The sequence below is a fragment of the Polypterus senegalus genome, chromosome 9 (assembly GCF_016835505.1).
Source record: "Polypterus senegalus isolate Bchr_013 chromosome 9, ASM1683550v1, whole genome shotgun sequence".
NCBI classification, from domain to species: Eukaryota; Metazoa; Chordata; class Cladistia; order Polypteriformes; family Polypteridae; genus Polypterus; species Polypterus senegalus.
This window is the reverse complement of record NC_053162.1, coordinates 128343687-128371361: the sequence shown is the minus strand read 5'-3', so window position 1 is coordinate 128371361 and position 27675 is coordinate 128343687. Positions and strand designations below refer to the sequence as shown.

At 40.4% G+C, this 27675-nt stretch overlaps 1 protein-coding gene across 1 annotated transcript; it reads left to right on the top strand.

Annotated features, from left to right (window-relative positions):
- Nucleotides 1-1249: 1249 nt before the first annotated feature.
- Nucleotides 1250-27675, top strand: LOC120534998 (asialoglycoprotein receptor 2-like). Its single transcript, XM_039762506.1, has 8 exons — nt 1250-1299; nt 2156-2267; nt 9027-9152; nt 10449-10481; nt 16640-16672; nt 20448-20590; nt 21607-21707; nt 27511-27675. Exons 2-8 carry the CDS (start codon nt 2204-2206, stop codon nt 27641-27643), a joined length of 633 nt encoding a protein of 210 aa, XP_039618440.1. The 5' UTR covers nt 1250-1299; nt 2156-2203; the 3' UTR covers nt 27644-27675.

Below are 27675 nucleotides of genomic sequence, written 5' to 3'. Positions count from 1 at the left end.
ATCACTTTATTACATGAGTGTCTACATGATGAAATGATGGAAGGATATACTTAAACAGATAAGGTATTCACTTGTTTGCCTACAAAGTTATGTAGTACTTCACACTAGTAGTATTACATAGTTGCTTGTAAAATTCAAGTAAAGTATCCATTTGAAAGAGTGTATGAAATTTTAATGTGTGGCTTCACTTCAGCAACAGTGATTAGAACTTGTCGTACAGACCCAGGGTCCATGCTCAAATCCCTGCTCCTCCACCGTCCCAGTTTGTCTGAGTACCTGTTCCTGTTTTATTCAGCCCACAAAGTTTGTCCATCCAATTCACCTAGATTGATGAAAATAACGTTAAGTGGAAATTTGAAGATCCCTAGTGTGGTGCTGAGGTGTCACCTGTTGCATGGCTGTACTCGGGTCCTAATCTGGATCCTGAGTTGGTTTGTCGTGTGATGGGTGTAGCAATGCGCTGTATGCTCCTAACCTCCTCCTCCTCCTACTCTCCAGCACACTACTTGGAAAAAGTATTCCATGTGTCTATGATGCCTTGCGTGATGAAAAACTTTATACATTTTTGCTAAATCTGCTCTTAAGAAGTTTCCAACCATGTCCCTCTGTTCTTGCTGCAGAGTTTAGTTTAACATAACAATTGGGATCTACTGTACTGATTCCTGTCATAATTTTAAACCCTTCAGTCAGGTCTACTCTTATTCTCTGTTTGCTTAAACTGAATAGGTTCAGCTCCTTCAATCTCTCCTCATACCTCTTATTTCTGGAATCAGCTTAGTCGCTGTCTTCCTCCTTTCCCATCCATGTTGCCTTCTCCTCACAGTGAACCTGTTTGAACTAACTTTCAAAAATAAAATGGATTAATAATAATTCCTTTTATAGAGAGATATAGGGAAGTTGTACCTGTTATTATACCCCGGGATCCATTTGAGCAATGAACAACTTTAAAGAAAAATACATTTTTGGCTGGCTTACATTTAATCTTTAAATTGTTTAAATCAGATTATCATAACAACCTATTTACTTTTTGCAAATGATAACTTTTAATTCTTTATTACTTTTATCCTACACCTACCATCCTATTTTTTATTTTTCCTTTTATAAATTAAAGTCTTGTTTTTTTTATTATTGTGTCTGTATAGTGAAGTGTCACCAATTTCATGTACAGCAATTTACAAATTACTGGCCCTCCTCTGAGAGGCAGGCCATCTACTCAAAAGTGATAGTTTAACTAAAATTTTTCAAATAGCAGGAAGTCACCTCATTACTGTTGCTCCTCTGATCCTTTTCTAAACATTGGTAAGTGTACCTTTTTTGTCAACAATTATTTTTCTAATTTAAGTGTAGAACACAAGAAATGAAGAAAATGATTCAGAGTTAGTTTATTGATCCTGCTAGCCTGGCAGGTAGTTTAGCTCACATTGTACATACATTTATAATTCAAGTATGGCAGCTGTGTTTTTTAATAAACATGTAATAAATGTTTGTCTTCTGGAGGAGTATTCATTGCAATTGTCATTTCTTGCATACAGAAAGATTTTACATTAGATTTAACTTATCAATACTTTCTTTCAAGACTGTACATGGCTTAGTCATTTAAATTACATATTATAATGACATATATTATTAGATAACCGCTGGTACCCTCTAACTCCAGTCCGATTTGTATCCAATGCACTTTATGTGTAGCATTTCCCTGTTTTTCTCTGTGCCATTTTTAGGTTTCCTTTGTGAACTTTAACACTATTCCATATACCAAAGAAGTACCTCTTAAGTTTATTGACAACTGTAATTTGACTCTGTTATGAATGCCCTGTTATGGACGGGCACCATATCTATGACTGGATTCCTGACACTGTAGTACTAAAACTGCAAATTTAGAAACGCAATAAGTGCATGAAAATACTGTGATATGTTTAATTTTTCTCTGTTTTATGACAGATAACTCTGATACTTTTAGACTTGACAAGTTTGTGTTTATATTTAAAATAAAATTGGAATATTAATTTTAATTTTTCCACTCTTTTTTTTGAACCCATGTGTTCTACATGTGTTATTTTAAACACTGTTGGAATTGTTAAATAAAAGCTAAGCCAATCATGTTTAAATTGTCATTTTGCAAATTACATTTTTAAGCCCTGTCCTTCTTCTGCAGATAATACATGTTGGTTGGTTTTCTGGTTGCACATCTTCAGATTTGAAAATGCACTCGGAGGATGTTGATTGTGATATGCAGCAAGACCATAACACAAGAAGACAGCAACAAGGTACTGAAATTTGGCTTATAATAGGTGATAAAAATAAACTCAACCTTAATTATATTGGTTTCATTTCATAAAATTAGTCAAAATGTATACTTTCACATACAGTTGTAGAAAACATCTGAACTAAACCAGACCTATATAAAACAATGGTTTATTTCAGTTGCTTAAGAGACAACCAGTTGTTATTTTTTATAGTGCTCTTCAGCAATGCATACCATTTCAAAGCACTTTACCTCAATTGAAATATAAAGCTGTCTACTTATATTTTGAGAAACAGAACCTCAAGCAGGTTACCCAAGGTACAATAACTAAAAAAATCTCACAATCACAAGTGGAGCCAAGTTAGTTTCACAGCTAACAACTATCAGCCTTTTCTACACAGCCAGTTCTCTATAAATATACACATTGTGAACAGTAGGGCCACACTTCCACCCCATGCTTCCAGTCACAACCAAACCACAGAGTCATGGGATCCAGGAAAGAAGTTTTAATTTAAAAAAACCTTTCTACTGGTTTTTATCACCAGATAAATCAGTCACAATTCAATTCCGTTTCATTTCATTTCTTTCCCTTCTTTTTCTGCCTCCACTTTCCTCCAAATAAGCCTTGTTCACCTCCTCCCGCACTTCTTTTCAACACATACCCTGGAGTACTTCTGGTGAAGTGAACATGATTGCCACCTGGGCACTTCCAGGTCCAGTGAAGTCTTTCTGTAATGGGAGGTCCTACTCCCAGCAGCTCACCTAAGTGGCACCCAAGAACCCCAAGATGACTGCCCAGCAAAATTGGGTGTGTGGGTGTCCAAACGGGAGCCATACCAGAGAGACACTTCCACCCAGTGTACTGGGGTAACACAAAGCCTTGGTTGTCCTCTGTCCTTTCATCATAATGGCCTCCTGACTGGGAAAGGTACCATCCATGTCCTTCCTTTATCATGGTTTCCTAGCTGGGTATGGATCCATCCATTGCAGTCGGGATTGCCAGTCTACCCGTGTCTTCTATGACACTATCCCTCCAACAGGGTTCAAAACAAACATACTCATTATTAACAAAGGTAAAGCAATTTAAATGAAAAATAAATTGGACTTGGGATAGTTTAATAGCATTTACAGATATAAATTCTCTACTTTTGCCTCAGAAAACAGTGAAAACAAACATAAAACTCATAAACTAGCTTTATACTGTTTATTTTATTATCTTAAGTTATTCATGCTAAATCCTATTAGAAAATTAAATTTAATTCATTTAAAGGTTAATCAGCTTGCAGTTATCAAAAGGTAATAAGGAAGGAATAAAAATGAGTTGTAATCCAGATTTTGCTCAAGTCAGGTTTAAAATAACTAAAACATATCATTCAATCCAATTTAGAGTGTAGGGGGTCAGAATGAATCCCAGGAGTATCAAGTGCAAGGCAGTACACTGGGAAATCACTGACACACACACAAATACACGTAACCCCAAACTCGTACAAGGCTCATTTAGAATGGACATGATGCAGCAGTGCAAACTACTGCACATATATATTAAAAGTAAAATAAATGTGCAGATGGAGAAGTTCATATTCTTGTCATGGCATGACACATGAAATCACTGTGTTATATGAAAACATCTCTCAATTATAAAAAAAAAAATCTTGGAAGACCTGGAGACGATACCTGATTTTCTCAGAGACACTTTAATGTCCCGTGAGACAAGGCAGTGAGACAAAAGGACAGCTGCTGTAGAGGCTTTTAAATGATCGTCGTGCAGCGCGACAAGCACAACATCCGGCCGCATCTCCTTAGCATGTGTTCAGCCCCGCCCCCACCAAAATTAGCCAACCATTCATCACAATGCAAGCAGCAGCGTTGCAAAGTGGCTGCCTTTTAATGTGGAAGCAAAGCGAGTATAGTATACAGTTACATATAGTACGGTATACATAAAAAAAGAAATCTAATAATATCTAATAATGAAATCTAATAAAAGGCATGAACTGAACAGTGACATTATTACAAAGCTTTTCTATTAGTTGTGGAGTTTAGAAGCAGCTAGGGTACTACTGTGTTTATTAAAGAGTGAATTTAAAACCAGTTAATCTTTATTTTATACATATATTGTAATTTACATATTGTACTGTTACAGCTACTTTATTGTGAAAACAAGACTGCAACATACAAACCAAAATGTTAATAATATTAGTGCAAGTACATGTATCAGTTATCAGGAAGAGTTTGAATATATACTTTACAGATTTAAAACTGCAAATACCAAAAGGAAACTTAAAAAAATAAACCATGCACAGCTACAGTATAAAGCTATAAAGCATGGTGCACTGCAAGCAGTTAAAAACAGATCAGCATTAAGTCATAATAAAAGTTACATACATGAACAGGATGAAGTGACAAATTATAGATTGAACTTTCAAGTTCAAGAGAGCTTTATTTTCATTATACAATACTTCTGTTCAAAATTTAGTTGACATCTCTGCCTTTACAGTCAAGTAAAAAGAAACCATAAACATAAGCATTGCAAACAGTTAAACAAGGATTTCAATAAAATGGCTATTGAAAGTTCAGCATATTTTACATTTACAATGTGTAAGAAACATTATGTAAAATAAATACATTTATACAGTATTTAATAAAAAGCAGTATGTTTGACAGTTGGCAATGAGTAGGATCTAATCCCAGAAGTAATATAAGTGAACATTATTTACATAAATAGCAGCTTCTTTATTAGTAACAATGTATCAGTCCTCAAAAGTTCAGTTGTGTGAATGCAAATGCATATCTGTATTTTTGTTTATGTATGGCAGGAGAAGAGAGATGGGTGACACAGCTTTCAGAAAAAAATCAGTTCCTCACTCTGTTAGTATGGGATTTGATTGCCCCATACTGCTTTCAGGATGGTTTGCTTCTTCTTTCGGCTACTCCCGTTAGGGGTTGCCACAGCGGATCATCCAAAATTGTTGTCCGCATATTGAATTGGCAAAATTTTACACTGGATGCCCTTCCTGACTTAACCCTCCCCATTTAGGGTAAACAGGCTTTTCTCAACTTCCTTTGAAAATGTAGATGTTTTGCTTTCCCAATTAAGTAATCAGTATTAAGAGACCATGTAAAATCCTTTGATATGTAGACTCCCAGGAACTTCACACTCTCCACCCTTTCTGTTTCTTTATCCTGTATGGAGGTGGCCTCTTTTTGTTCTCCTGTTGTCTACAATGATTTATTTTGTGTTACATGTGTTTAGGATTAGATTATCAATATACCATTCAGCCAGGTGTATTACCTCAAACCTGTAGGCTGACTGATTATTATCTGTAATCAGGCCTGCTACCATAGTGCCATCTGCAAATTCCACAGTCCAATCTGAGGTGTGCATGGGAGTACAGTCATGTATGAGGAGAGTGAAAAGCATTGGGCTCTGAACACAACCCTGTAGTAAGCCTTTGTTCAGGATAGGAGTAGAGGAAGTCTGCTTTCCAATACTAACATTCTGTGGTATATTTGTGAGAAAGTTCACCCAAGAGAAGAGTGAAGTGTCCAGGCCTAAGCTGTTGAATTTAATAACCATTTTATTGGAATTAATAGTATTAAATGCTAAACGAAAATCTATGAAAAATATCATCACATATGTATTTGGTTTCTCTAGGTGGGATAAGGCTGTGTGGAGTGCAATAGAGGCAGCATCATCTGTGGAGCAGTGTAATGGTGTATGTACAGGTCTGATATTCTGATTTGTCTAATGTGTGAGAGTACTAGTCTCTCAAAACATTCCATTAATCTGAAAGTCAGTGGAACTGGGCTATAGTCATTCACACACTTATCTGTAGACGTTTTGGGAACAGGAACAATGATGAAGGTTTTGAGGCATATAGGGACATGTGTCTACTGTAGTGAGAGGTCAAATATGCTTGTGAATACACCCACAAGTTGGATGATGCATGACTTCAGTGTCCATTCAGGCAGTGCATCCGGTTCAGCAGCTTTGTGAACATTAACTCTTAAACATGAATCTCACCTGATGTGGCTGGCTGTAGGACTAAGATGAATAAGATATTATAAGAGAAATCAACACCGGAGCTGAAATCACTTCTTACATTATGTCACTGAAGACGCCTCAGCTTCAGGAGTCTTTTCAACTATATTGGCAGCACTCTTCCAAGTTTACCCCATCAAAGGAGAGTCATGGCACACACTAGCGGAAGTCTCCAGCAAAATTCAAGAAGGCTTGAATCTGCTATTTAGTTTCCTAAATCCTAAATATCTGGTCGCAGTAAGACTGAAGTAACATTTTTTTGGGGTTAGTCTTTAGCTCCACAGCACATATGGTGCGAAGGACCAATAAAACATGGCATAAGTGTTCCTTCCATTCTAAAGTAGCCAGGAGCCTCTTTACCTAATAACTACAGAACAGTGGCACTTACATCTCATATCACAAAGAGATTTGAAAAACTGGTCTTGGATTATGGCTGCACCACGGCGCAGTGGGATTCGCTTCCCGGGTCCTCCCTGCGTGGAGTTTGCATGTTCTCCTCGTGTCTGCGTGGGTTTCCTCCCACAGTCCAAAGACATGCAGGTTAGGTGCACTGGCAATTCTAAATTGTGCTTGGTGTGTGGGTATGTATGTGTGCCCTGCGTTGTGCTGGCGCCCTGCCTGGGGTTAGTTTCCTCCCTTGCGCACTGTGTTGGATGGGATTGGCTCCAGCAGACCCCCATGACCCTGTAGTTAGGATATAGTCGGTTGGATGGATGGATGGTCTTGGATTATATGAGTCCTCTTGTGGGAGACCACCTGGATGCCCTGTAGTTTGCCTATCAGACAAAGACTGGAGTGGAGGATGCAATTATGTATCTGCTCCACAAGGATTATACTCACCAGGAGAAAGCTGGCAGCACTGCGAGAATGATCTTTTGTTGATTTCTCTCTAATACCGTCTGCCCATCCCTGTAGTAAAGTACCATCCCTGGAGTAAACTTAAAGTTATGAAGGTGGATAAGCGTATGGTGTCCTAAATGATGAACTATCTGTTGGGCAGGCCACAGTTTGTGAGACTCCAGAAGTATGGTTCTGTTATAGATGCACACTGGAGCACCACAATAAATAGTTCTGTCTTGTGTGCTCTTTGCTCTGTACACCTCCAACTACAAATATAACAACCATTCATGTCACTTGCAGAAATTCTCACATGATTCTGTACTTGTGGGGTGTACTGATAAAGGGGATGAGACAGAGTAAAGGAGTCAGGCGCAGAAGATTGTTTATTGGTGCAAAGAAAATTGTCTGCAAAAATTTTGTTATATGAAAAACTGTTTGCATCAACCAAACCAAGGAACTGATTATCGACTTTTGCCACACCAAAGAGCCTCTGTGTTCAGTCACTATTTAAGGAGTAAATGTAGATGTGGTCCACTCCTACAAGTACTTGTAGGTCCACATTAATGACAGGTTGGAGTGGTCTCGGAACATAGAGGAACAATATAACAAAAGGGTAGAGCATGCTCTTTTTCCTTAGTAGACTGCATTCCTTTAATGTGAAAAGTGACATCCTTCACATCTTCTATAACTGACATGGCCGGTGTGATTTTTTTTTACGCTGTGGTGTGCTGGGCTGGTAACATCACTTCAAGAGAGGCCCATTAAATCATCAAGCTAATTAAAAGGGCAAGCTCAGTTATAGGATGCACTGCGGATGCCCTGGAGGTAGTAGTGTAGGTGAGAATTTAACACTAGAATTACCAAAGCCTACGAAAAAACTCATAACCTCGGCCCACCTTAAATTCCTTCACATCTCTCCATCAGCATCTTTTGTTTTGTAAATGTGTCGATCAGCACAAGCAGCCTTCTCTCCCATCCCCTGCCTTGACGGAGCTCAGTTCTCAAACATTGGCAAGCAAATCTGTTGTTTTCCACAAGTTCTGCATGGGTGTCTTTGTTGTCAAAGTGCAAATGCTGTATGGTAGTCTGATAGCAGTCACGGGACATTGTATCTTTGATTGCTGGTACAACAAATAATTCTGAGCAGGCGTCAGCCACAGCACCAACCGTGGTCATCATTGCTCTTGTGAAAAGAATGGCGATAAATGGCATCAACTCAGAGAGGGAGAGGCAAGTTTGTTGTACCACATGAATGTTAAATTTATGTTTTTACTATATTATAGTAATAATAATAGCAGCAGCTTGATACTCAGAATGCTGAAACTCAAACTCCCCATTAACACCTGGCCAGTACAAACAAGGTTTGATGTGCTATAGGGTCTTCTCCAAGCCAAAGTGTGCCCTGAGTAGATGGCCATGGGCCATTTCACATACTTGGAGCCTGCCGGTAAGGCTCAGGAATTAGAAGCTAACACAGATCCTTACCTTGCTGCTCTGCCATTCAGTATAACAGGTCTTGTACAATCTTCAAACAACCTCCCATTGGCACAAGCTGTGTGGTTGGCAAACTTTTAAATGAGGTTCTTCTGAACTTCAACAAATTGTTGTTCCATTGCTCCTATCTAATGGAAGCAGGGAGAGAGTGGAACTAAAGCCACAACAGCAAAGAGTGAGTTTGGTACAGCCTCTGACTGTGTCAGTTGGAGATTGGGAATAGATGATTTGTTAGGGTCAGAGCTAGGTCTCCTCTCCTGGGGTCTTCTTTGGTGCTGCAGAAAAAATAAAATACATTTTCAGTGACAGCGCCCTCTCCTGCCTTGGAGTGGTATTAACAGGATTACCGGACTCTCCAGGGTGATAACTTTTCTCACATGCATTACCCTATTATTTTTTTTTCTACAGCACTTCAAAGACGTTACAGCTTCATTCAACAGTGTTGCAATCATAAAAAACAAGTTGTCATAGCAGTGTTTCTTTCCGGATGCATCTTATCAGCCTACAGAGTATTGGAATATAGGATAATAATATGTAAGTATACATTTTGATGTTTGCCTCTTCTTTATTGACTTGCCTTTTATTTAAAAAATCTATCTTGGTCCTAACTTAATACGTATTTTCTTTGCAAATATGTCTTGAGAACTATGACAGTTTCTTAAATAAACACAAATGTCACAACCAGACCTTTAAAGTCCTTTAGGACTTTATATTCATATTTATGTGCTCTTTGTTTTGCTTCTTTCCCAGTTTTTTCAGGTGAGGTGTTTACCTATTGTCAGACATGCCCGGACAACACCAGACTGAGACCACATCTTTACAAACCACACACGTTTATTTACAATCCCACACAGTACACAGTGCCTCCCAGCACCAACCACCTTCAATACAGGCCCCTCTCCGAATGTCCGTGGGCCAGCTTTCTTCTCTCCACGGGAGCTTCATCCCGCTCCCACTCCCAACTCTAGCTCTCCGAATATAGGAAGGCGGGCCCTTTTATTCTCACCCGGATGTGCTCCAGGTGCTCCCTCTGACAACACTTCCTGGTGTGGCGGAAGTGTCAGGAGAGGACTCGGAAGCACTCCGGGCATCCCTGGAGGGATCATCCTCCATCTTTCCGGGTGTGGCAGAAGTGGATAATTCCTGGGCCCTCTGAGACTCAGTGCGCCCCCTGGCGGTGGCCACGGGCCCCAATGGGCTTGAGCCTCCTTTCTCTTCTCCCATGATCCTCCTCTGAACCAGGGCAGTTGCCCCCTTGTGGCCCGGAGGACATACATGCCACCTCCCAGCCCTTCAAGGCGTCCCGGCTGGGTCTGGCCCCCAGCTGGTTGCAAGACTATGTATATTGTTGCTGTAGATGTTAGTGCAGTCCATCACCTGCTTTTAATTTCAGGGAATATTACTTTACTGATTATAGATGTTGTAAAGATCGTACTTAGCACAGCTAAATATTTATTTGGAAATAATAAAAAGATTAAAAATAAAAAATACCCAAAAACCTTACCTTTAACTGCTATTACTCTTACAATGGTTGGAATGTTAATGAATACTCAGTTACAGATAATAAGGTAAACCACTTTTGTAATTAAGCTATATTCTTTTTTTTCTTTTATCATCTGTAGTCATTAAACTCCTCAAGTTAAATATGCAAGCATAAACCTTTTTTAATTAATTCAGTTTTTTCTTTGTAACCTTTTGATTCCCTATAATCATTATGTCTGGTAATATCTCTGTTACTTTTTATTATAATACATTTTCTGATACATTAACATATGTTAACATCCTTTTCAAATAAACCGTTAATATTCTATTTACTGTTTTATTGTAAAGCTCCCAAAGGCCAAGAACAAACTACATGTGACTGTGAGTATTTATTTAGCTAACTAGTCTGATCTGACATTGTTAGCGTGTTTTTAACTGTTTTTTTAAATGTCTTTTAAAATCCCTGCTTATTTTCAGTTTTCAAGAGGCATTAAATGGCAAATTAAAAATGCAAAATAAACAGTATACCACTTCTCACTGTGTCATTTGGAATTTAGTAGTGACAGGGATGCAGAATGAAGAAAATTGTGTCTGATGCCTGCATGACCATGTGAAGTCATGGTGGCCATTTCCCCTATTAAAAGAGAGGCAGGAATGCAGTAACATCATCAGATCTGATTATTTTAAGGTAGTAAGCATCTTTTCGATCTTTCCAACACAGAACTATATATATATATATATATGTAGGAACCCCAAAAGTAGTAAACAAGTTTGTTTTAAGTATGCTGTGTGTCAGAAATAGTACAATGTACTAAACTGTATTTTTGTTGTTGTTTTATTATTTCTTTTTTTTTATTGGGAAGATAAAATAATAATTGTGTTTCCGTATCCGATAAGAAAGCTCATGCAATATAGGTGTACTAATGCAAGCCAATCAATGTTGAGCTTAAGGTTGCATCATGATTTTAGTCACACGATGAGGCAGTGCGAGAGAGCATGGTGAATGTGTGCGCTGCCAGCGATATCTGCTGTCTTTACAAGGGAAAGAAAAGCGTCATCTGTTTTGGAGACTAGTATATTCACTGTGATATCCGGCCCAAGTGAAGAGTGACGACGCTTGTTTATTTTTTTCGGTTGTATTTCAAATGCAGTTATGTTTGTTTCTCTACGGTAGCGGTCGCAATATTAAGTCATCACTTAGTTACGCTGCGAGTGTGTGTGTGACGCGAAGGCCTAGAAGCTGGAGAGACATTTGTTCGCAAGGAGTGAGAACTGCTGATAAAAACCCTTATCACCGCCGAAGTCTTCAGAAGTGCAGCAAAACAGGACAGAGCGTGCATTTCTTCTTTCGAAGTGGATCAGCTGGATTCATTTAGGATTTCAAGACGGCTCGTGAACGACACTGAGTCTTCGTGTTGTTCGGTGAATACACGATTGTTTCATTAACTCATCGGAGAAAGTAAGTGGATTCATTTTTCATGCAGAATTGACATTGGAATTCATCTTCTGTTTAATGTGCACCCACAAATGGGCCCCAACGTTAACGATCAATCCAACTTTTGAACTATTTGACTAACTCACGTACTTTTGAACTAGTTGACTGACTCATGCATACTTATATACTGTTGTGGTGTGAACTGCACGTTTTCTCGAGTCTTAAACTCACCTGGGATGGATGATGTGGTTTTTTTTTGGTTTTCTTGTATTAAATAGTTCTGAGGGGAAATGGAGTCCTTGAAAAGTGTTCTAACTGGTTTGCTATTATTGTAATTCAACTAAGGTATTCCAAAACAGAAACATAGACAAAAAAAAAAAAAAGATTAGAGAAGAGGTTTATGTCTTTTATTTGACCACAAACTATTACATTATTGTCATACAATAAATCGTTATTGTTTTTTTCCTTTTTACAAATTTGTATTCTGGTATTTCATTGAGACTAGAGAGTTATTTAAATTTAAGAAGAAATCAAGTTGCTGCTAAAGTTTAAAACCGAAAGTAAAGAAGTTACCGGCCAAATTCACCATTCAACTGCCGGGGATCCAGGATTCTTGTTGAGTATACAATTAAATTAACCCCTAGGGTTAAGAAAAGGGTTACATATATACTGTGGCAAGCAGCTGGGGGTGCTACCCAGCCGGGACGCCCAGAAGGACCAGAGGACCGCCCTGGTGGCTTTGGGGACCTCGGGAACCGAGCTTGAAAGCTCAAACCTATAGGGGTCCATTGTCACCGTCAGGTGGTGCCCCAATGCCTGAGGAGCCCCGCCACACTCGGAAGTGCTGGGCGGTAGAAGACCAGGGACACCCGAAGTGCTTCCGGGTGCGCAGCCAGTACTTCCGCCACACTGGGGAGTGCCGGCGGAAGCTAATTGGGAGGCACCTGGAACACATCTGGGTGTGGATAAAAGGGGCCGCCTCCCTCCATTAGAGAGTTGGAGTCGGGAGAGGAGAAAGACAGAGCTTGGGAGGAGAGGAAAGAGGTGGCCTGAATAGAGTGAGGCATTGTGTTGAGGCCTGGACTTTGGGGGAGTTGGGGGTTGTGTGTGCACTTTTGTAAACATTAGAAAGTTTATTTATTAGTAAATAAATGTGTGTTGGGTGCTACAACGATGTCTGCCTGTCTGTGTTCAGGGTGTCTTCCACAATATATACATATATATATATACTTTTTTTCTTCCTCTCTCAGTTGCAACTAAGATTGCACAGTTACATGCTATGTGCCTCACCACAAAAATATTTTTTTATTATTCACGCATATCAAATCATAAAATAAATAGGATTGTAAAGTTTTATGTGTCCTCTGTGTCACAGGAATTTCAAATGATAACTAGAGCAGTAAGAGGCAGAATGCTATTGTGAACCAAGGTATTATGGGGTAATGCCTGATCATAGCAGGCAGCACGTTGTCTTGCCTTAGCCTTGAGTATGAGAAAGGTGCTATATAAAAAATGTACTATTATTTTTATTATTATTATTATTATTATTTTATTAATTACTTTTTTGTTAGGTGACATGTGCAAGTTACTTAACTTGGTTGTAGTTTTTCATTCCATGAGATGAAATATGTAACCATGTGGTGTTGATGTATCGTCAACCCTGTGTAGTAAAACAAATTTTAGGCAGGATTTCCTTTGGAATACTATACAAACTATAAAGCATTTTTTAGTTTCTGACATCAGTTTCTGATTACATACCAGTTAAGTATATCAAAGTCTTTAGAAAGATGTCTCTGATTTTCAACTTTTAATGCTTCAAAAATTCAGCATGTCCACATTGCATAGGTTAAATCCTATGAGTAATCCCTTGATGCTGAAAGTTTCTCATAAAATGTGAATTGCAATAGTTGGGGAATAACAAGTAGAAACACATCTAGAATGTTCATGAATTAAGAGGTTTCTCTACACAGTATGGCCTAAGTCACATCAAAATTATATATACTGTATATATACAGTAGCATTTAAAAGTTTGAATCACCTTGAATTTTTCATGGTTTGCGAAGAAATTGATTATTTTTTTAATCAAAGTGCTATTCAATTAATCTATAAAAATAGCCAAGACATTACTAATGTTGCAAATGGCTATTACTGCTTGAACTGATTTTTAATTTATGTAAATAGTTAAAACAGGCAGATAAATAGTATTTTACTTGTCCCAAAACAGACATGTAGCTTTTTACAGAAGCTCATGAAATTTTATAACTAAAAACAACAACAACAACATTTGTCAAACAAACATTCACTTCTGACTTGGTAAAGATAAGATGGCCATCAGTTTTGTTCTCATTTTCTGCTCCTCTCTTACCAGGTCAAAAGTGTGTCCCATAACTATGTAGCGGAGGTGAGGAGACTAAGATTCACACTGTCTAAAGACGGTGATTTGTTTATGTATTAACGGCAAAATTCAGGAACACACCCAGCCTTGACCCAGCAAGCACACACTCACACACACGGATACTGAGGAGCAGCTCAATGAATCAATTAAAGATATAATGAAGACAATAAAGTATATATTCAACAAATAAAGAAAAAATAAACAATTATTAAACAAACAGCAAATATGCAAAGGCCCTCTCCTATTCCCTGTCGTCGATAATTATTTATATACACAAAACTGATTGTTCATATTCAGAATCTGGTGTTGATTATGCTTGTTTTTATCAGACAAAAACAAAAGCAGATAGTAAACCATGAAATGTAGTAAGCTTCCACTAACAGTAAACTCATATTATATCCAAATCTGTTAAGTGTACAGTTCTGATTGTGACACAAAACTAAACTCAATAGTAGCTCCATGCCATAATTACTAAAACTGAAACTAATAGTTAAAAAAATAAAATAGAAATGTCTTGATGAAATAAAAATTACATTAAAACTAAAAATACATGATGAGGGAAAACTAAAAGTAAACTGGATTTCCAAGTAATGTCAGAAAAAATATAGAAATAAAAACTAATATAAAAAGGCAAAACTATAATAACATTGGTGTGAATTAAGTGGGTTAGAAAGTGACATATTTTTTACTGTTGGAGGATATGCACCTTAAGTGACATGCTCAAGGTCATGCAAATTGTCCAAAGCAGAGATTAAATGGTCTTTTGGATTATTATCTAACACCATACCCACAATCCCATACTGCCTTCAGGGATTATCACAATTATTTAAATATCATGTGTTTTGGTTGGTTGTTTTATTCATTAATTACTCAATTTTCTGTTTTGTTGCTTTACTGGCCTAGAAGATAAATAAAGTAAACTGTTATTTTATCAAAGTACTGCAAGTCATTCTTAGTCCTGTATTGCTTCTGCTGGGGCTAATTGAGAAGTATATTTTCTTCATGCAAAGACTTTATTCAGTATTAAGTGAAGATGTTTTGGAGTGCGCAAAGTAAAGCTAAGATGTTTTGGAATGCGCAAAGTGTGATAAAGTGAGGTCCGTGGCTGATTTTAAATAAATAATCACCAGACTTGTGTCTTCAGGTGGGGCTGTGGTAGTGGGACGAGAGCGGTTACTGTGCGCGATGTAGGAGTGGATGGCCCTGCACTTACAGCACAGATGGAGGATCGTCTGTGACCCTAATTGACGCTGGGAGCTGCAGATAGCTGCAGCTGTGCCACATCCCCATTATAAATAAGGAAGAATGAATGCAATGGGGGGAAAGGAAAAAACAAGTAAAGAAGAGAGTAGAGGTTAAAGGGAAAGAGAGAGCAGTAGGCAGGAAGTGGAAGGAGATGGTGTGAGCGATCTGAAGAGAGCAGGCTTTGGAGACAGAAGACAGGCAGCTGGGAAGAGAGCCCCTAGACAGGAGTGTGTGGCTGACACTTGCGGAGGTTGATTTGGTCACTCCAGTTAAACATGTCTGAGGACCAGGAGTGACCAGGAGTGTGAATGGCTTGCTGTAGAAGACAAAGAAGGCACCAGGGGTCAAGGAGGCATAGGAGGAGAGCCCCAATGTGAGTGCCATGGCTGTTGGAGACCCAAGTCTAAGTCCGGAAAGGGAGCCTTTCCATATCCATTGGACGACAGGGATCCGGACCTGGGGAAGGTCAGCTGTGCCTGTTGTGAGGGCAACTCTGCTGAAAGAACTGTATGGGTGACACGGAGGAGCCGCCAATTAAAAGTAAAATGCACCAAGCTTTAAAAAGAACACTTTTCTGCCAGTTGGTTTTAACATTGTTTTAATGGATTTATTTATTCTGATTTTAACCTCCAACTCACTTTTGCTTTTAACTGGATTATTTATTTACTGAACTTTCTTGAAGCAATACACTTTTTGGACACTTTTCTTTAGTTTTTTTTTTTTTAAATAAAAGCACTGAGCACTTTGCACCTTCCCCTTGCTTCGTGTGGTGTCCTCATTTGCCGAGCTCATCCCTTGGAAACACTGTTGGCGGTAGCAGGTTCAAGAGGCTTGCAGTGTGTAGCATGGTGCCGACCCTCACCATCACACAAAGTAAAACTAATTTAATATTTCTAAAATCTACTTTGATCTTTGCATCTCATTTTAAAATATCTCAATACTTATTTTCATATTCTGCTTTACTTTAACATTAAAAAAGAGATGTATTCTTTTTTGCATGTTACATCTGAGATCAGTTTGACCTTAGCATCACCCCTCCAGTCTTAGATCTAGTACTAACATCCAGGCAAGCTAATGGCAAAGCTATTGGAGCTAATTAACTTATTTAATCTGGAGGTTTAGCATCACTTTTACAATGGAGAGTGTTGCCATCATTTTACCCACAATATACTTACAGTATAACACTGCACGGTGTTGTTGTGGCCTCAAAACAGACTTGTGTCCAACAATGTTACACTTTGCCACATTATATCTTCCCATCTTAAACCCACCTGGTATGTTTGGCATAGGCTGTGAATCTCTGCAATCCTCAAATGCAATAAGTGGTGTCAGGAAAAGACAGGATGAAATTCACATGTGTTACTGTAGGCTTGTTTGTTTTGTTCAATGTTTAAATTTTAAACACCAGTTATATACATTTTGTTTTCAGATTGTAAATGCTCTATTTATTGATTTACTTTATAGATTCCTTAGAATTTGGACAAACTACAAGTGATTGTGAGTAATTTATAATGTATATCCTTTCATTTGAAATGTTATTTTTCTGATCTGTCAAAGTAGTAGGTTTTGACATTCCTCTTCATAATGAAGTGACATGATAACCAGTGCTAATATGTTATAGCTCTACAGCCCCAAGTTCCAACCCCAGCCCAGGTACAGTGTTTGTGGACGTATGGCTTTAAATATGAGACTGTTTGTGTGTGAGCAAGTGTGCCATGCAAGAGGCTACCATCCTGCCCAATTAAAGAGTGTGAGTCATATTTAGCATTGTTAGAATAGGCTGCCGCCCCATGTATCCCTATTTAAACAACTTCAGAAAATGAATACATTTCAGATTCTATAGCCTGTAAAAGACTCAACAACAGACAGCACAAAGGTTTGGGGTTTTCCGGCCCCGTATATTGTGGACAATCCACTATTCAAACGGTCAAAATTATATAAACAAAAACAGTTCATATGAGCGACGCCATTCTAGGTGTCGGCGGCCATTTTATAAGGGAGAAGCCGGAAATAGAGGAATGCTGGGAAGGAGGCGTGAGGGATGATGGGACTGCTGACGTTAGGGAAGATGGCGGAGGAAGGGCGGAAGTGGACGCAGTGCGGAAAAGTTCCTATGGCGGAGCGTCTTTTGTCCTGGAAAACAAAGGAGAAAGATTAGTACCCCGCCACTCCCTGCCGGCGAACGTCTTTCGATGCGGCTTAAGGTCCATCCGCGGCCTCCTACTCGCGCATGCATGACACGACCCCCCCTTAGCCCGAGACCGTCAGGTCGGGCGGACCGAACCGAGAGGTCGTGAATACGAGAGAGGGCATCGGCGTTGGCCTGAAGGCCGCGGCGGCGATAAGTGACCGTGAACTTATAGGGCTGTAAATCCAGAATCCGGATTCGACTCTTTATGGAGGGACATCCACTGAAGCGCAGCTTGATCAGTCACCAGAGTGAATTCGCGACCTAACAGGTAGTACCGGAGATAAGTCATGGCCCACTTAATGGCCAGGGCTTCCTTCTCCACCGCTGCGTACCGGGTCTCCCAGTCCAGCAGTTTCCGGCTCAGGTACATCACAGGGTGTTCGACACCATCGATGCTTTGGCTCAACACGGCGCCCAGGCCTGTGTCCGAAGCATCGGTCTGGAGGATAAAAGGTAACCCAAAATCATTGGTCCTTAGTACAGGTGCCGACGTTAGGGCCTTTTTCAAGTCATTGAATGCGTGTTCCGCCTTGTCGTTCCATACCACACGCAGGGGAGCGCACTTCTTTGTTAAGTCAGTCAAGGGTGCTGCCCTCTCGGAGAAACGGGGTATGAACCGGCGGTAGTACCCTGCCAGCCCCAAGAAAGCCTGCACCTGTCTCTTGGTACTCGGACGGGGCCATTCCAAGATGTCTTTGACTTTGGAACATTGGGGTCTCACCTGTCCTCGTCCCACAAAGTAGCCTAAATACTTGGCCTCCTTTAAGCCAAAAAAACATTTACGGGGGTTAATGCGGAGGCCGGCCTTAGCCAGTGTCGCGAGATCAGCAGAGACCTGCAGTAGATGCTCCTCCCAGGTGCCGGAATAGATGATGACATCATCCAGGTAGGCGGCACTATAGGACTGGTGGGGCTTCAACACTCTATCCACCAGACGTTGAAAGGTCACTGGGGCCCCGTGCAGCCCAAATGGGAGGACCTTGTACTGCCAAAGTCCACTAGGGGTGCTAAAGATCGTTTTTTCTTTTGCTGATGCCGTTAAAGGAATTTGCCAATACCCTTTTGTCATGTCAAGGGTAGTCAAGTATCGGGCAGCATCCAGCCGCTCGAGTAGGTCATCAATGCGGGGCATCGGGTAGGCGTCGAACTTGGAGACCTGGTTTAGACGTCTAAAGTCATTGCAGAATCTCCAGGAGCCGTCCGGCTTGGAAACGAGAACGATAGGACTGGACCAAGGGCTATGGCTTTCCTCAATATCCAACATCCGTTGCACCTCCAGTTCCACTTCGGCGCGTTTTGCCTCCGGGAGTCTATAGGGCCTCTCCCGGACGATTACTCCGGGGTCCGTGACTATATCATGCGCAATCAGCGAGGTCCGGCCCGGTGACTCGCTCACTACTTTCGGGACGGCTCGGATAGCCTGGTTTATCTCTCGCTGCTGTAAGGGTGTCAGCTCGTCCCCGAGGTTAAGGGCAGACGTGCAGGCGAATAGGGAGAGGGATCTACGTGTGTCGGGAGACTCTTCCCTGTCCTTCCAAGGCTTTAATAAGTTGACGTGGTAGATCCTCTCGCTCGGTCGACGATTAGGTTGATTAACTAAATAGTCGACGAGCCCCTTTCTTTCCTTAACCTCGTATGGCCCCTGCCAGTGAGCTAGCAGCTTGGAGTGGGAGGTAGGAACAAGTACCATCACTCGATCCCCCGGGCGTAACTCCCGAAGGACGGATTTGCGGTTGTAACACCGGGCCTGCGCTGCCTGCGCACGAGTCACGTGGTCTTTTAGGATAGGCCTGATTTTAGTGAGCCTATCGCGCAGTTGCGCAACATATTCCAATATATTGGAGGAGGGAAGGGCCTCAGCCTCCCAGCCCTCTTTTAGTATGTCCAAAAGTCCCCGGGGTTGTCGCCCGTACAATAATTCAAAAGGGGAGAAGCCCGTAGAGGTCTGGGGCACCTCCCGGTAGGCAAAAAGCACGAGCGGTAGGAGCTGGTCCCAATTCCTGCCATCGGCGCTGACTACCTTGCGGAGCATCTGTTAAAGCGTCTGGTTAAAACGTTCTACCAGCCCGTCTGTTTCGGGGTGGTAGACAGACGTCTTCAGGTGCTCTTCAGACGTCCCTGAACGTATCGGAGGTGAAGGGAGTACCCTGGTCTGTAAGGACTTCTTTGGGGATACCCACTCTTGAAAATAGGTTGACTAATTCCCGTGCGATATTTTTTGTGTTAGCGGAGCGCAGGGGAACTGCCTCTGGGTATCGGGTTGCATAATCTACCATGACCAATATGTACTTATGGCCACGATTTGAGAGTTCCAGGGGTCCTACTAAGTCGACCCCTATTCAGTCAAATGGAATGTCTATTAAGGGGATAGGGACGAGAGGAGCGCAGTCCCTGCTAGGAATCTGGCGATTCTGACACTCCGGACAGGACTGACAGAAACGCCGGACCTCCTCGTTGATCCCAGGCCAGTAAAAGCGGAGCTTGATTCTCTCCAATGTCTTCTCGGCCCCGGGGTGGGCGCCTAGGAGGTGAGCGTGAGCTAGTTCACATACCTCCCGCCAGAAGGTATGCGGCACTAGCAGCAACTTCCGCACCTCACCCTCGTGGGTTGCTTCCCGATACAACAGATCATTCTCTAGCACAAAGAAGGGCTCGCGTGGCATGGAACCGTCAGCTTGTGAGCTGCCTGGAAGAACAATCGCATTCCGGGCAAACCGCAGGGAATCGTCATTCCACTGCTCCCTTTTAAATGAGGCAGGCGTGGACCGAAATTGATGGTCCAAATTGCTCAGGGGCAGTAGACCTCGACGATAAATGATCGAAAACTTGTAAGGCTGTAGATCTAAAAACCACCTTGTGACTTGTGGATTTGAATCCCTGTTGTGTGTTTTAGTAGTTTAATCAACTGACTATCAACCACAAGGTTACCCATTCAAGCTCTGCTGCCAAATGCTGTACAAGTTAATAAACCTTCCTGAGCTCCATTTGTAAAAGACAAAAACAATGATATTGCATGCTAATCCTTTAAGTTCCCTTAAATAATAATACTTAATTTACATATATGCTATTTCTGATTTACAGCAAATACGAATGAAGTACAATGGTTGAATCAAAATGGAAAATCATATTATATTGAAACAAACAAACACACATGGGATTACGCTGATACTTTTTGCAAGGAACAAAGTTCAAACCTCGCTGTAATTACAAAAACTGAGGAACTGGTAGGACTATTCTCTATTGCATTTTTAATAATTAAGATACTTTGATCTGTACAACTGTTCATTGTGTAACCATTAATTGGATATATAAAATATTTATCCTTTAATGGTATATTTTATTTTGCAACTATACATGTCATTAACCAATGGCAAATGTTCACAAAGTGTTACAAGCCCATTTGTTGGTTAAGCGTAACATTAAAAAAGAAACAAAAAGCAATAAGTAGTCTTGATCACTTTGTAACAAACAGGTCAGGACTCTGCAGATGCTCTGTATTTGAAAATGAAGGGCCAAGGATTCTCATGATTATTTTAAGAAAACGGCCCAATTTAAGTAAGCCCTATTTTGAACGTAGTACATGTTTATTATTTGTTACTTATTGACAAGTCAACTTTGCTTTAACCCTATATTTGCTGCCTTTCCTGTTACAGTCTGCTTTTAGCCTACTGCTGCAGTATCATTTAGAGGCCAGCAAACAGTCTATAGTCAATTCACAAATGCACTTTCCTAACTTTTTCTTGTAGATTACAGTGCTGGTTGAGCAGGCAGAACACACAAGAAAGATAAATAGTATATTTACCAATCATAATGTCATGTATATTATATTCTAAAATCTGTTAAGAAAATATCCTTTTTTTCTTTCTTGACTTCTATTTTACATGGCAAAGTGTTGGAAGTATCACAATTATGAAATCAAATTTCAATGTTCAATGTTCAATGACATTTGGCTTGAGATTGGTAGTCAACAAATTGTATAAGTCATTCTTAAACAACATTATGTTTTACACCCTTGAGATGTAAGGCAATGTAATGCAGTTATATCAGTTTTGATTATTCACACAAATGGATTATTCATCCATTTTTTTCAATTTTCTAAACCACTTATAGGAATCACAGTGACAGGAAGGCAGTGCCTATCCCAGCAGCTCTGCGTGCAATGTAGGAGTTAACTTTGGACAAGGTGCTTTATTTAGAAAGTATGTATCAAGTTGTAATTCTAATTATTTCATCTTTAAAGAACTTCATATTGAATTACACTGCGGGTCATACTTGGGTTGGACTCAATAAAGTGAATGGAAAATGGAATTGGATCGATGGGACAGCTTTCCACAGCAACATGTAAGACATTCAGTTATTTTCCTTTTGATGTTATATACATATATGTAACTAGCTTTGAATATATATGAAAAATGTGATGCAGAGATAACCAATAGTGTGGGTGAAACAATTGGAGGAATGTATCAGAAGTATTGTGTGATTGAAGAATTAAGGCGAAGGTTAAAGTTAAGGTTTTTAAGACAGTGGTCAGACCAACAATAATGTATGAAACTAAGGCATGGGCAGTAAAGGAAGCATGGGAGAAGAAGCTAGATGTGGCAGAAATGAGAATGTTAGGATGGATGATTGGAGTTACAGAAAAAGGATAGAATAAGAACAGGGGCAATCAGAGTTACAACAAAAGTGTGACAGATCTAACATAGTACAGGAAAGTAGGTTAAAGTGCTATCTATGGACATGTGATGAGGAGAGACAATGAATATGTGTGCAAAGAGTGATGGGAATGGAAGTACAAGGGAAGAGAAAGTGAAGGAGGCCAAAGGGGAGGTGGATGAATAAAGTAAAAGAAGATTTGGAGGAAATTAGCTTGATTGGCTAAAAGGTGTAGGACCAAGCTGAATGTAGAAAGCTTGATCGACATAGAAGTAGGACAAGATGAAAAGAAGAAGACGAAGATTTTAAAATAAGTAAATATAATATTTATCTTAAAGAACTTAAATAAATAAAATAAGCATATATTGTGATGGATGGCCGGAATCCTTACCCGGCCAGGATGCCCTCAGGATGAAAGGATAAGGGGAGACAGTTTATATGGGGCTTTGTCTCCCCCAAGGATGCTAGATGCCAGCGATCCCAGGCTTGGATCCCAACATGGGTGCCCACAAGGCATGCCAGGGGGAGCTGCGGGAATTGGGAGTCCCAAATTCATAAGGCTCCAACCTCACCTAGAAGTGTTTTGGCGCTGCAGCACCATATCACCTGAAGTAGTACCGGGGATTAGATAATGAGCATCATTACCGTTACATCAATGAGCCAGAGTCAGGAGGAAGGTGGATGATACTTGTGAGGAGGAGTGGAGGAGGCAGTGACAGAGAAAGATAAAGAGTTGCTGTATTGTGCTGTGCTTGCTGCATATACACGTGAGTGTAGCAAGAAATGCTTGCTGGGGAAGAGCTTCCCACAATTAAAACTCTTTGGGCTTTTTTATTTTTGTCCGTGCCTGCTTATGTTGGGTGTTTGGGCAGCTGGATTGCTTCCTGGTGTCCACAATGTAAATTATAGATACCATGTAGAATTATATACAAATGTATTTGCAAGTGTTTATTATTTATACACTCATATGTTACAGTATTTTTTCTTATGATTGAATGTTCATCAAACTGATGAGTAAAATACCAATGTGATTGCCAATGGTCCTGTATGTTTTTCAGAAGGAAGATATGAGAAAAGCAGTTGTGCTGGATGGCTGAGGTTTTCAATTATACTGTTTGCCTTTCAAAGGTAGAAAGTGCTGAAAACAAAGCAACTCAGTTCATTGGTGTTCATTGGTATTGCAAACTTATTAATAATATGCAAATAGGCAATAGCCTTTGGGTTTTCAAATATACAAGACTGTGCTGTGATTAAAGATGCACTGTAATCAATTAATTTCAGATTTATTGTCACATGTGCACCCCAATGAATTCAGCAACATGCACCACAACTCACTTACAGGCACCCTGAATCTAGGCCCATTGTTTATTTAAAATGTAACATCACAAACTATAATATGTAATGATGAGAAAAACATCTGTCCTAGACACTTTTCGTCATTTTTGAAAAAACAGACACTAAAATTTGCTGCACGTGAGATTTTGCACAAAACTCACTAAAAATAGTTTTTGGATGAGTTCCCTGAGGGTTTAGCAACATTGAGTTCCCTCTTTGGTTCCATTAGCTAGTATCCAGTGTATTTTGAAACTGCAACACAGCTAAACACAAAACATGATGAGACAAAAACACATACTGTTAGGTGTAATTCAGCAAGTCAATAAATCCAATCTCGAAAGTGATTGAGGTGAAATGCCGCTATTGCTGCAGCTCTTATTTAAATTTTTTGCTCAATGATAAAGACATTTTCCCATCAGCCCCTGCACAGCTGTTCTGCCTCATGGGAATTGCAGTCCTTAAATAAAAATATAGAGCTACTGTTCGTAATCACATCCTCCATGCAGACCCTTAACAAAGGCACTATACAGTGTAGTGTGCAGTGTAGTGTGCAAAGCTCCCTTCTGTTCTTGATCTTCCCTGAATGAGTGGCAAGACACCATTCTAACTCCATCATTAAATTTGCTGATAGCACCACTATTGATCTGATCACCGAGAATAATCCAAGATCTACCTGTTGAATTAGTGGTGCAAAGACAATAATCTCACCTTTAATGTCAGGAAAACAAAGGAGTTGGTCATAGACTTCTGAAGGCAGACCACACTGACATCTACATTGGAGGAGATGATGTTAAAAGAATGAGCGTCTTTATAGTTGGTACAACACGGTTCATTGCTTTTAAGAAGTCTCACCAATGCCTCTGCTTCCTCAGATGACTGAGGAAAGCTTGCCATTCTTTATCTTTTCTCATGAATTTCTACAGGTGCACAGTGGAGTCCATCCTGACTGAAGGGAACCACATCCTGGTACAGCACCTACACAGCTAAAGATAATGAAGAAGCAGAGCAGAAAGAGGAAAAGACACCAAGGAATATTATCATCTGCCCTCTATTCTAGAAATTAACACATTCGCTGTCTTTGAAAGCAAACAGCATAATAAATGACCTCAGCCATCCCATACTATTGTTTTCCCCACACTTCTCTTCTAGCAAATTGTACAGAATCATTCAAATTTGCAGTCCTACACTAATAATAAGTCACAAGTTGGCAAAACAACAATAAGAACAAATATGATCACATAACAAACAGTGCGCCCCAAAACACAAACATGCTTGGACACAAGTATAAAAGTACAAGAGAGTTTTATTTGTGGGAAATTCATGTCACAACCATAGTATCAGATCACAGCAATTAATTACAATATAGCACTCTGCAACTCTTGCTGTCTTTTTTCTGTCTGCCAGTGGTCACTGCCGCCTCCACTCCTCCTTTCAAGGTTCATCCTCTTTCCTCCCAACTCTGGCTCCCAGAAGAGTGGTAGGCAGCTCATTTTATGTCTCACCCAGAAGCACTTCCGGTGTGCCAAAGCTGTAGTTCAGAAGCACTTCTGGTTGAGATGAAAACCTGATAAAGTAGGTCTACACAGTCCTCACAGCACCCCTGGGGCACCCATGGAACCCAACAGGACTGAGCCAACAAACTCCAAGTCCCATGATGCCCTGTGGGAAACTGTGGCACTGCTGCAACCCAGGGGGGCTGTCACCTAGTAGTCCATGGGAGACAATGCAAGTGTATATAGTGAGCGGGCAAGCTGTGCATTTGCTTTTTAGAGCTGATTCAATTACAAAGAAAGCACACTTTCAGACAGATACCGGTTTATCTAGTGCAGGTAGTGCATGGTAACAAAAGCGCTAATGCCAAAACAGTTTACTGCTTGGCGGTCTTTTCTCTGTAACAGAGGGTCCACGGTGCTTGGTTGAGTGGCTGCCTTTTAGAGGCCCAGCCCATACGCAACTTAATAACGCTCATGGAGACACCTCTGGATTCTTTTAATTTCCAGGAGCTCAAGAATGGAGTCAAATGAATGAAGAAGCTTATCATGTTTGCTGCATGTCTTTAAATTACTCCAACAATTGTTCCTTTAAGTTCAAAAATAAAGTGTGTTTAAAAGGATTTGGTAACATTTTAGTTTAGGTACTGCAAAAATGCATTTAGTACTATTTTGCTCTTATGTAACAAGACCTTTACAAAGGGCTCTTTTGGTTTTAATGGCACTTACAAAGCATCAACAAAAAGTGATTAATCATCTTTGCAATATGGCCTACTAAATCAACTTCACTTTAGAACAGTCTTAAGTGAGACATATTTCTCTTGATATTGTATACTTTAATATATGGCCTGTGAATCCTTCATATCCTCTTTAATAAAACCCCTGTGTGCGTCCAGGTGTCCGTGTGTGTGTGTCTTCTGGTGAAGTGCGCATGCGCGGGGCCACACGGCACGTGTTCAGTCTCTTCCTGTCCATTCCCTGTGTGTGCAGAGAGAGAGAGAGACAGACACAGGTGTGTGTGCGCGAGAGAGACAGACACATAGGCCCGCGCGAGAGACAGACACACATGCAGGCCCGCGCGAAAGACAGACACGCACGCACGAACGCACACACACACGCATGAGAGACACACACACATGCAGGCCGCAGGCAGGACAGACAGACCGCGCGAACACATGCACGCACACACGCATGCATGCACGCAGGCAGGCAGACCGGCGCGAAAGACATACACACATGCACACACACACACACACACGCACGCACGCAGGCAGGACTGTGCGAGAGACACACATGCACGCACGCACGCACGCACGCAGGACCACGTGAGAGACAGATACACATGCACGCATGGCCACAGGCCCGCACAAAAGACAGACACGCACTAACGCACGCACGCGTGAGAGACAGACTCGCACTCACGCACGCCCTTGCAAGAGACAGACAGACACACACACACACAAACAGGCCTGCGCAAGAGACAGACACGCACGCAGGCCCGCGCAAGAGACAGACACACACGCAGGCCCGCATGAGAGACAGACACGCACGCACGAGAGACAGACACGCGCACACACACACACACACACACACACACACACACACACACGCACGCAGGCCTGCGACAGAGACAGACACGCACACACAGGCGCGCGTGTGCATTGTTGCAATGTTACTTTTCTTGGTTGTTTATTAAATTACGGATTTTTCAAATGTTCATTATTTTCCCTGTGCTTTAAACTCATTAAAAAAAGTGTTTTTAGCAAGTGGGTCGTAAGGCTATAGTGCGAACTCTTGCAATGTTAGTTTTCTCTGTTGTTCAAGGTTTTCTTAGTATTATTCAATGTTTTTACATTTAGTTTACTATTATGCCGTGCATTCAATGGTATAATTAACTATATTTGTGCTTAAAAACTTAAAAAAATTTATATTTACATATAGTTCATACGGTCTGGAACGGATTAATTGTATTTAAATACAATCCTATGGGGGAAATTACTTCGGTTCATGACCAAATCGGGTTACAACCAGAGCTTTGGAACGAATTATGATTGTGAACCGAGATTCCACTGTATTACTGTCAGACAAAATTGCAGGCATTTTAGGGAAATACAAACCAGTATTACTGAGAGAGAAAATTAAAGGCACACAATACAGTGACGCATATTACAGCCACATACAAGGTCCCTTGCCATTTATTATAGACTGTTCCTACTAATGTTTATGCACTACTGTTCTAGCGCCCGTTATTGTAACTGGCTTAATGTCTAGTTCATTAATAATTTTACCACCACATCAAATACGACATTTACAACGTGTTACCGAGGATTTTTCTGAGTATTATTTGTGCAACTTTAAATGGAAACTCAGCAAAATATATACCTGCAAATGCATACTGCTTATACATGTGCGTTGCATGTATACTTTTTATTACTTATTTATTTATATATTTACTTATTTTTGAATTGCACTTTTGTGCTGAGAAGACATGCAGGTAAGAATTTCATTGGACTACAGTTTATACTCAAAACAATAAACTTGACATAATATGAAGTTTTATTGTTATAATTAATGTGCTAAGTTGTATTTAACAAATATTGTACAACATTTTTGAACACCAATCTTTTTCAAATTGTGTAAATTATTTTTTTCACTTTTACTTACAGATTAAAAGAAGACATTCAGCAAATGAAGTCTGGGTTTAACTGTGCTAGTGTAATGAAAGGTGGTTTGTTCTTTGCAGCACCTTGCAAAACTCATAATCACTGGGTATGTGAAAAGTTAACGGAGCAGAAGTGACATATTATCTGGGTGTGTTAAAAATGTATACT

Coding starts and splice junctions, on each gene's coding strand:
- LOC120534998 (XM_039762506.1), top strand. CDS start 2,204: ATGCACTCGGAGGATGTTGATTGTGATATGCAGCAAGACCATAACACA. Junction 2,268..9,026: donor CACAAGAAGACAGCAACAAG/GTACTGAAATTT, acceptor TTTTTTCTACAG/CACTTCAAAGACGTTACAGC. Junction 10,482..16,639: donor AGAACAAACTACATGTGACT/GTGAGTATTTAT, acceptor TTTACTTTATAG/ATTCCTTAGAATTTGGACAA.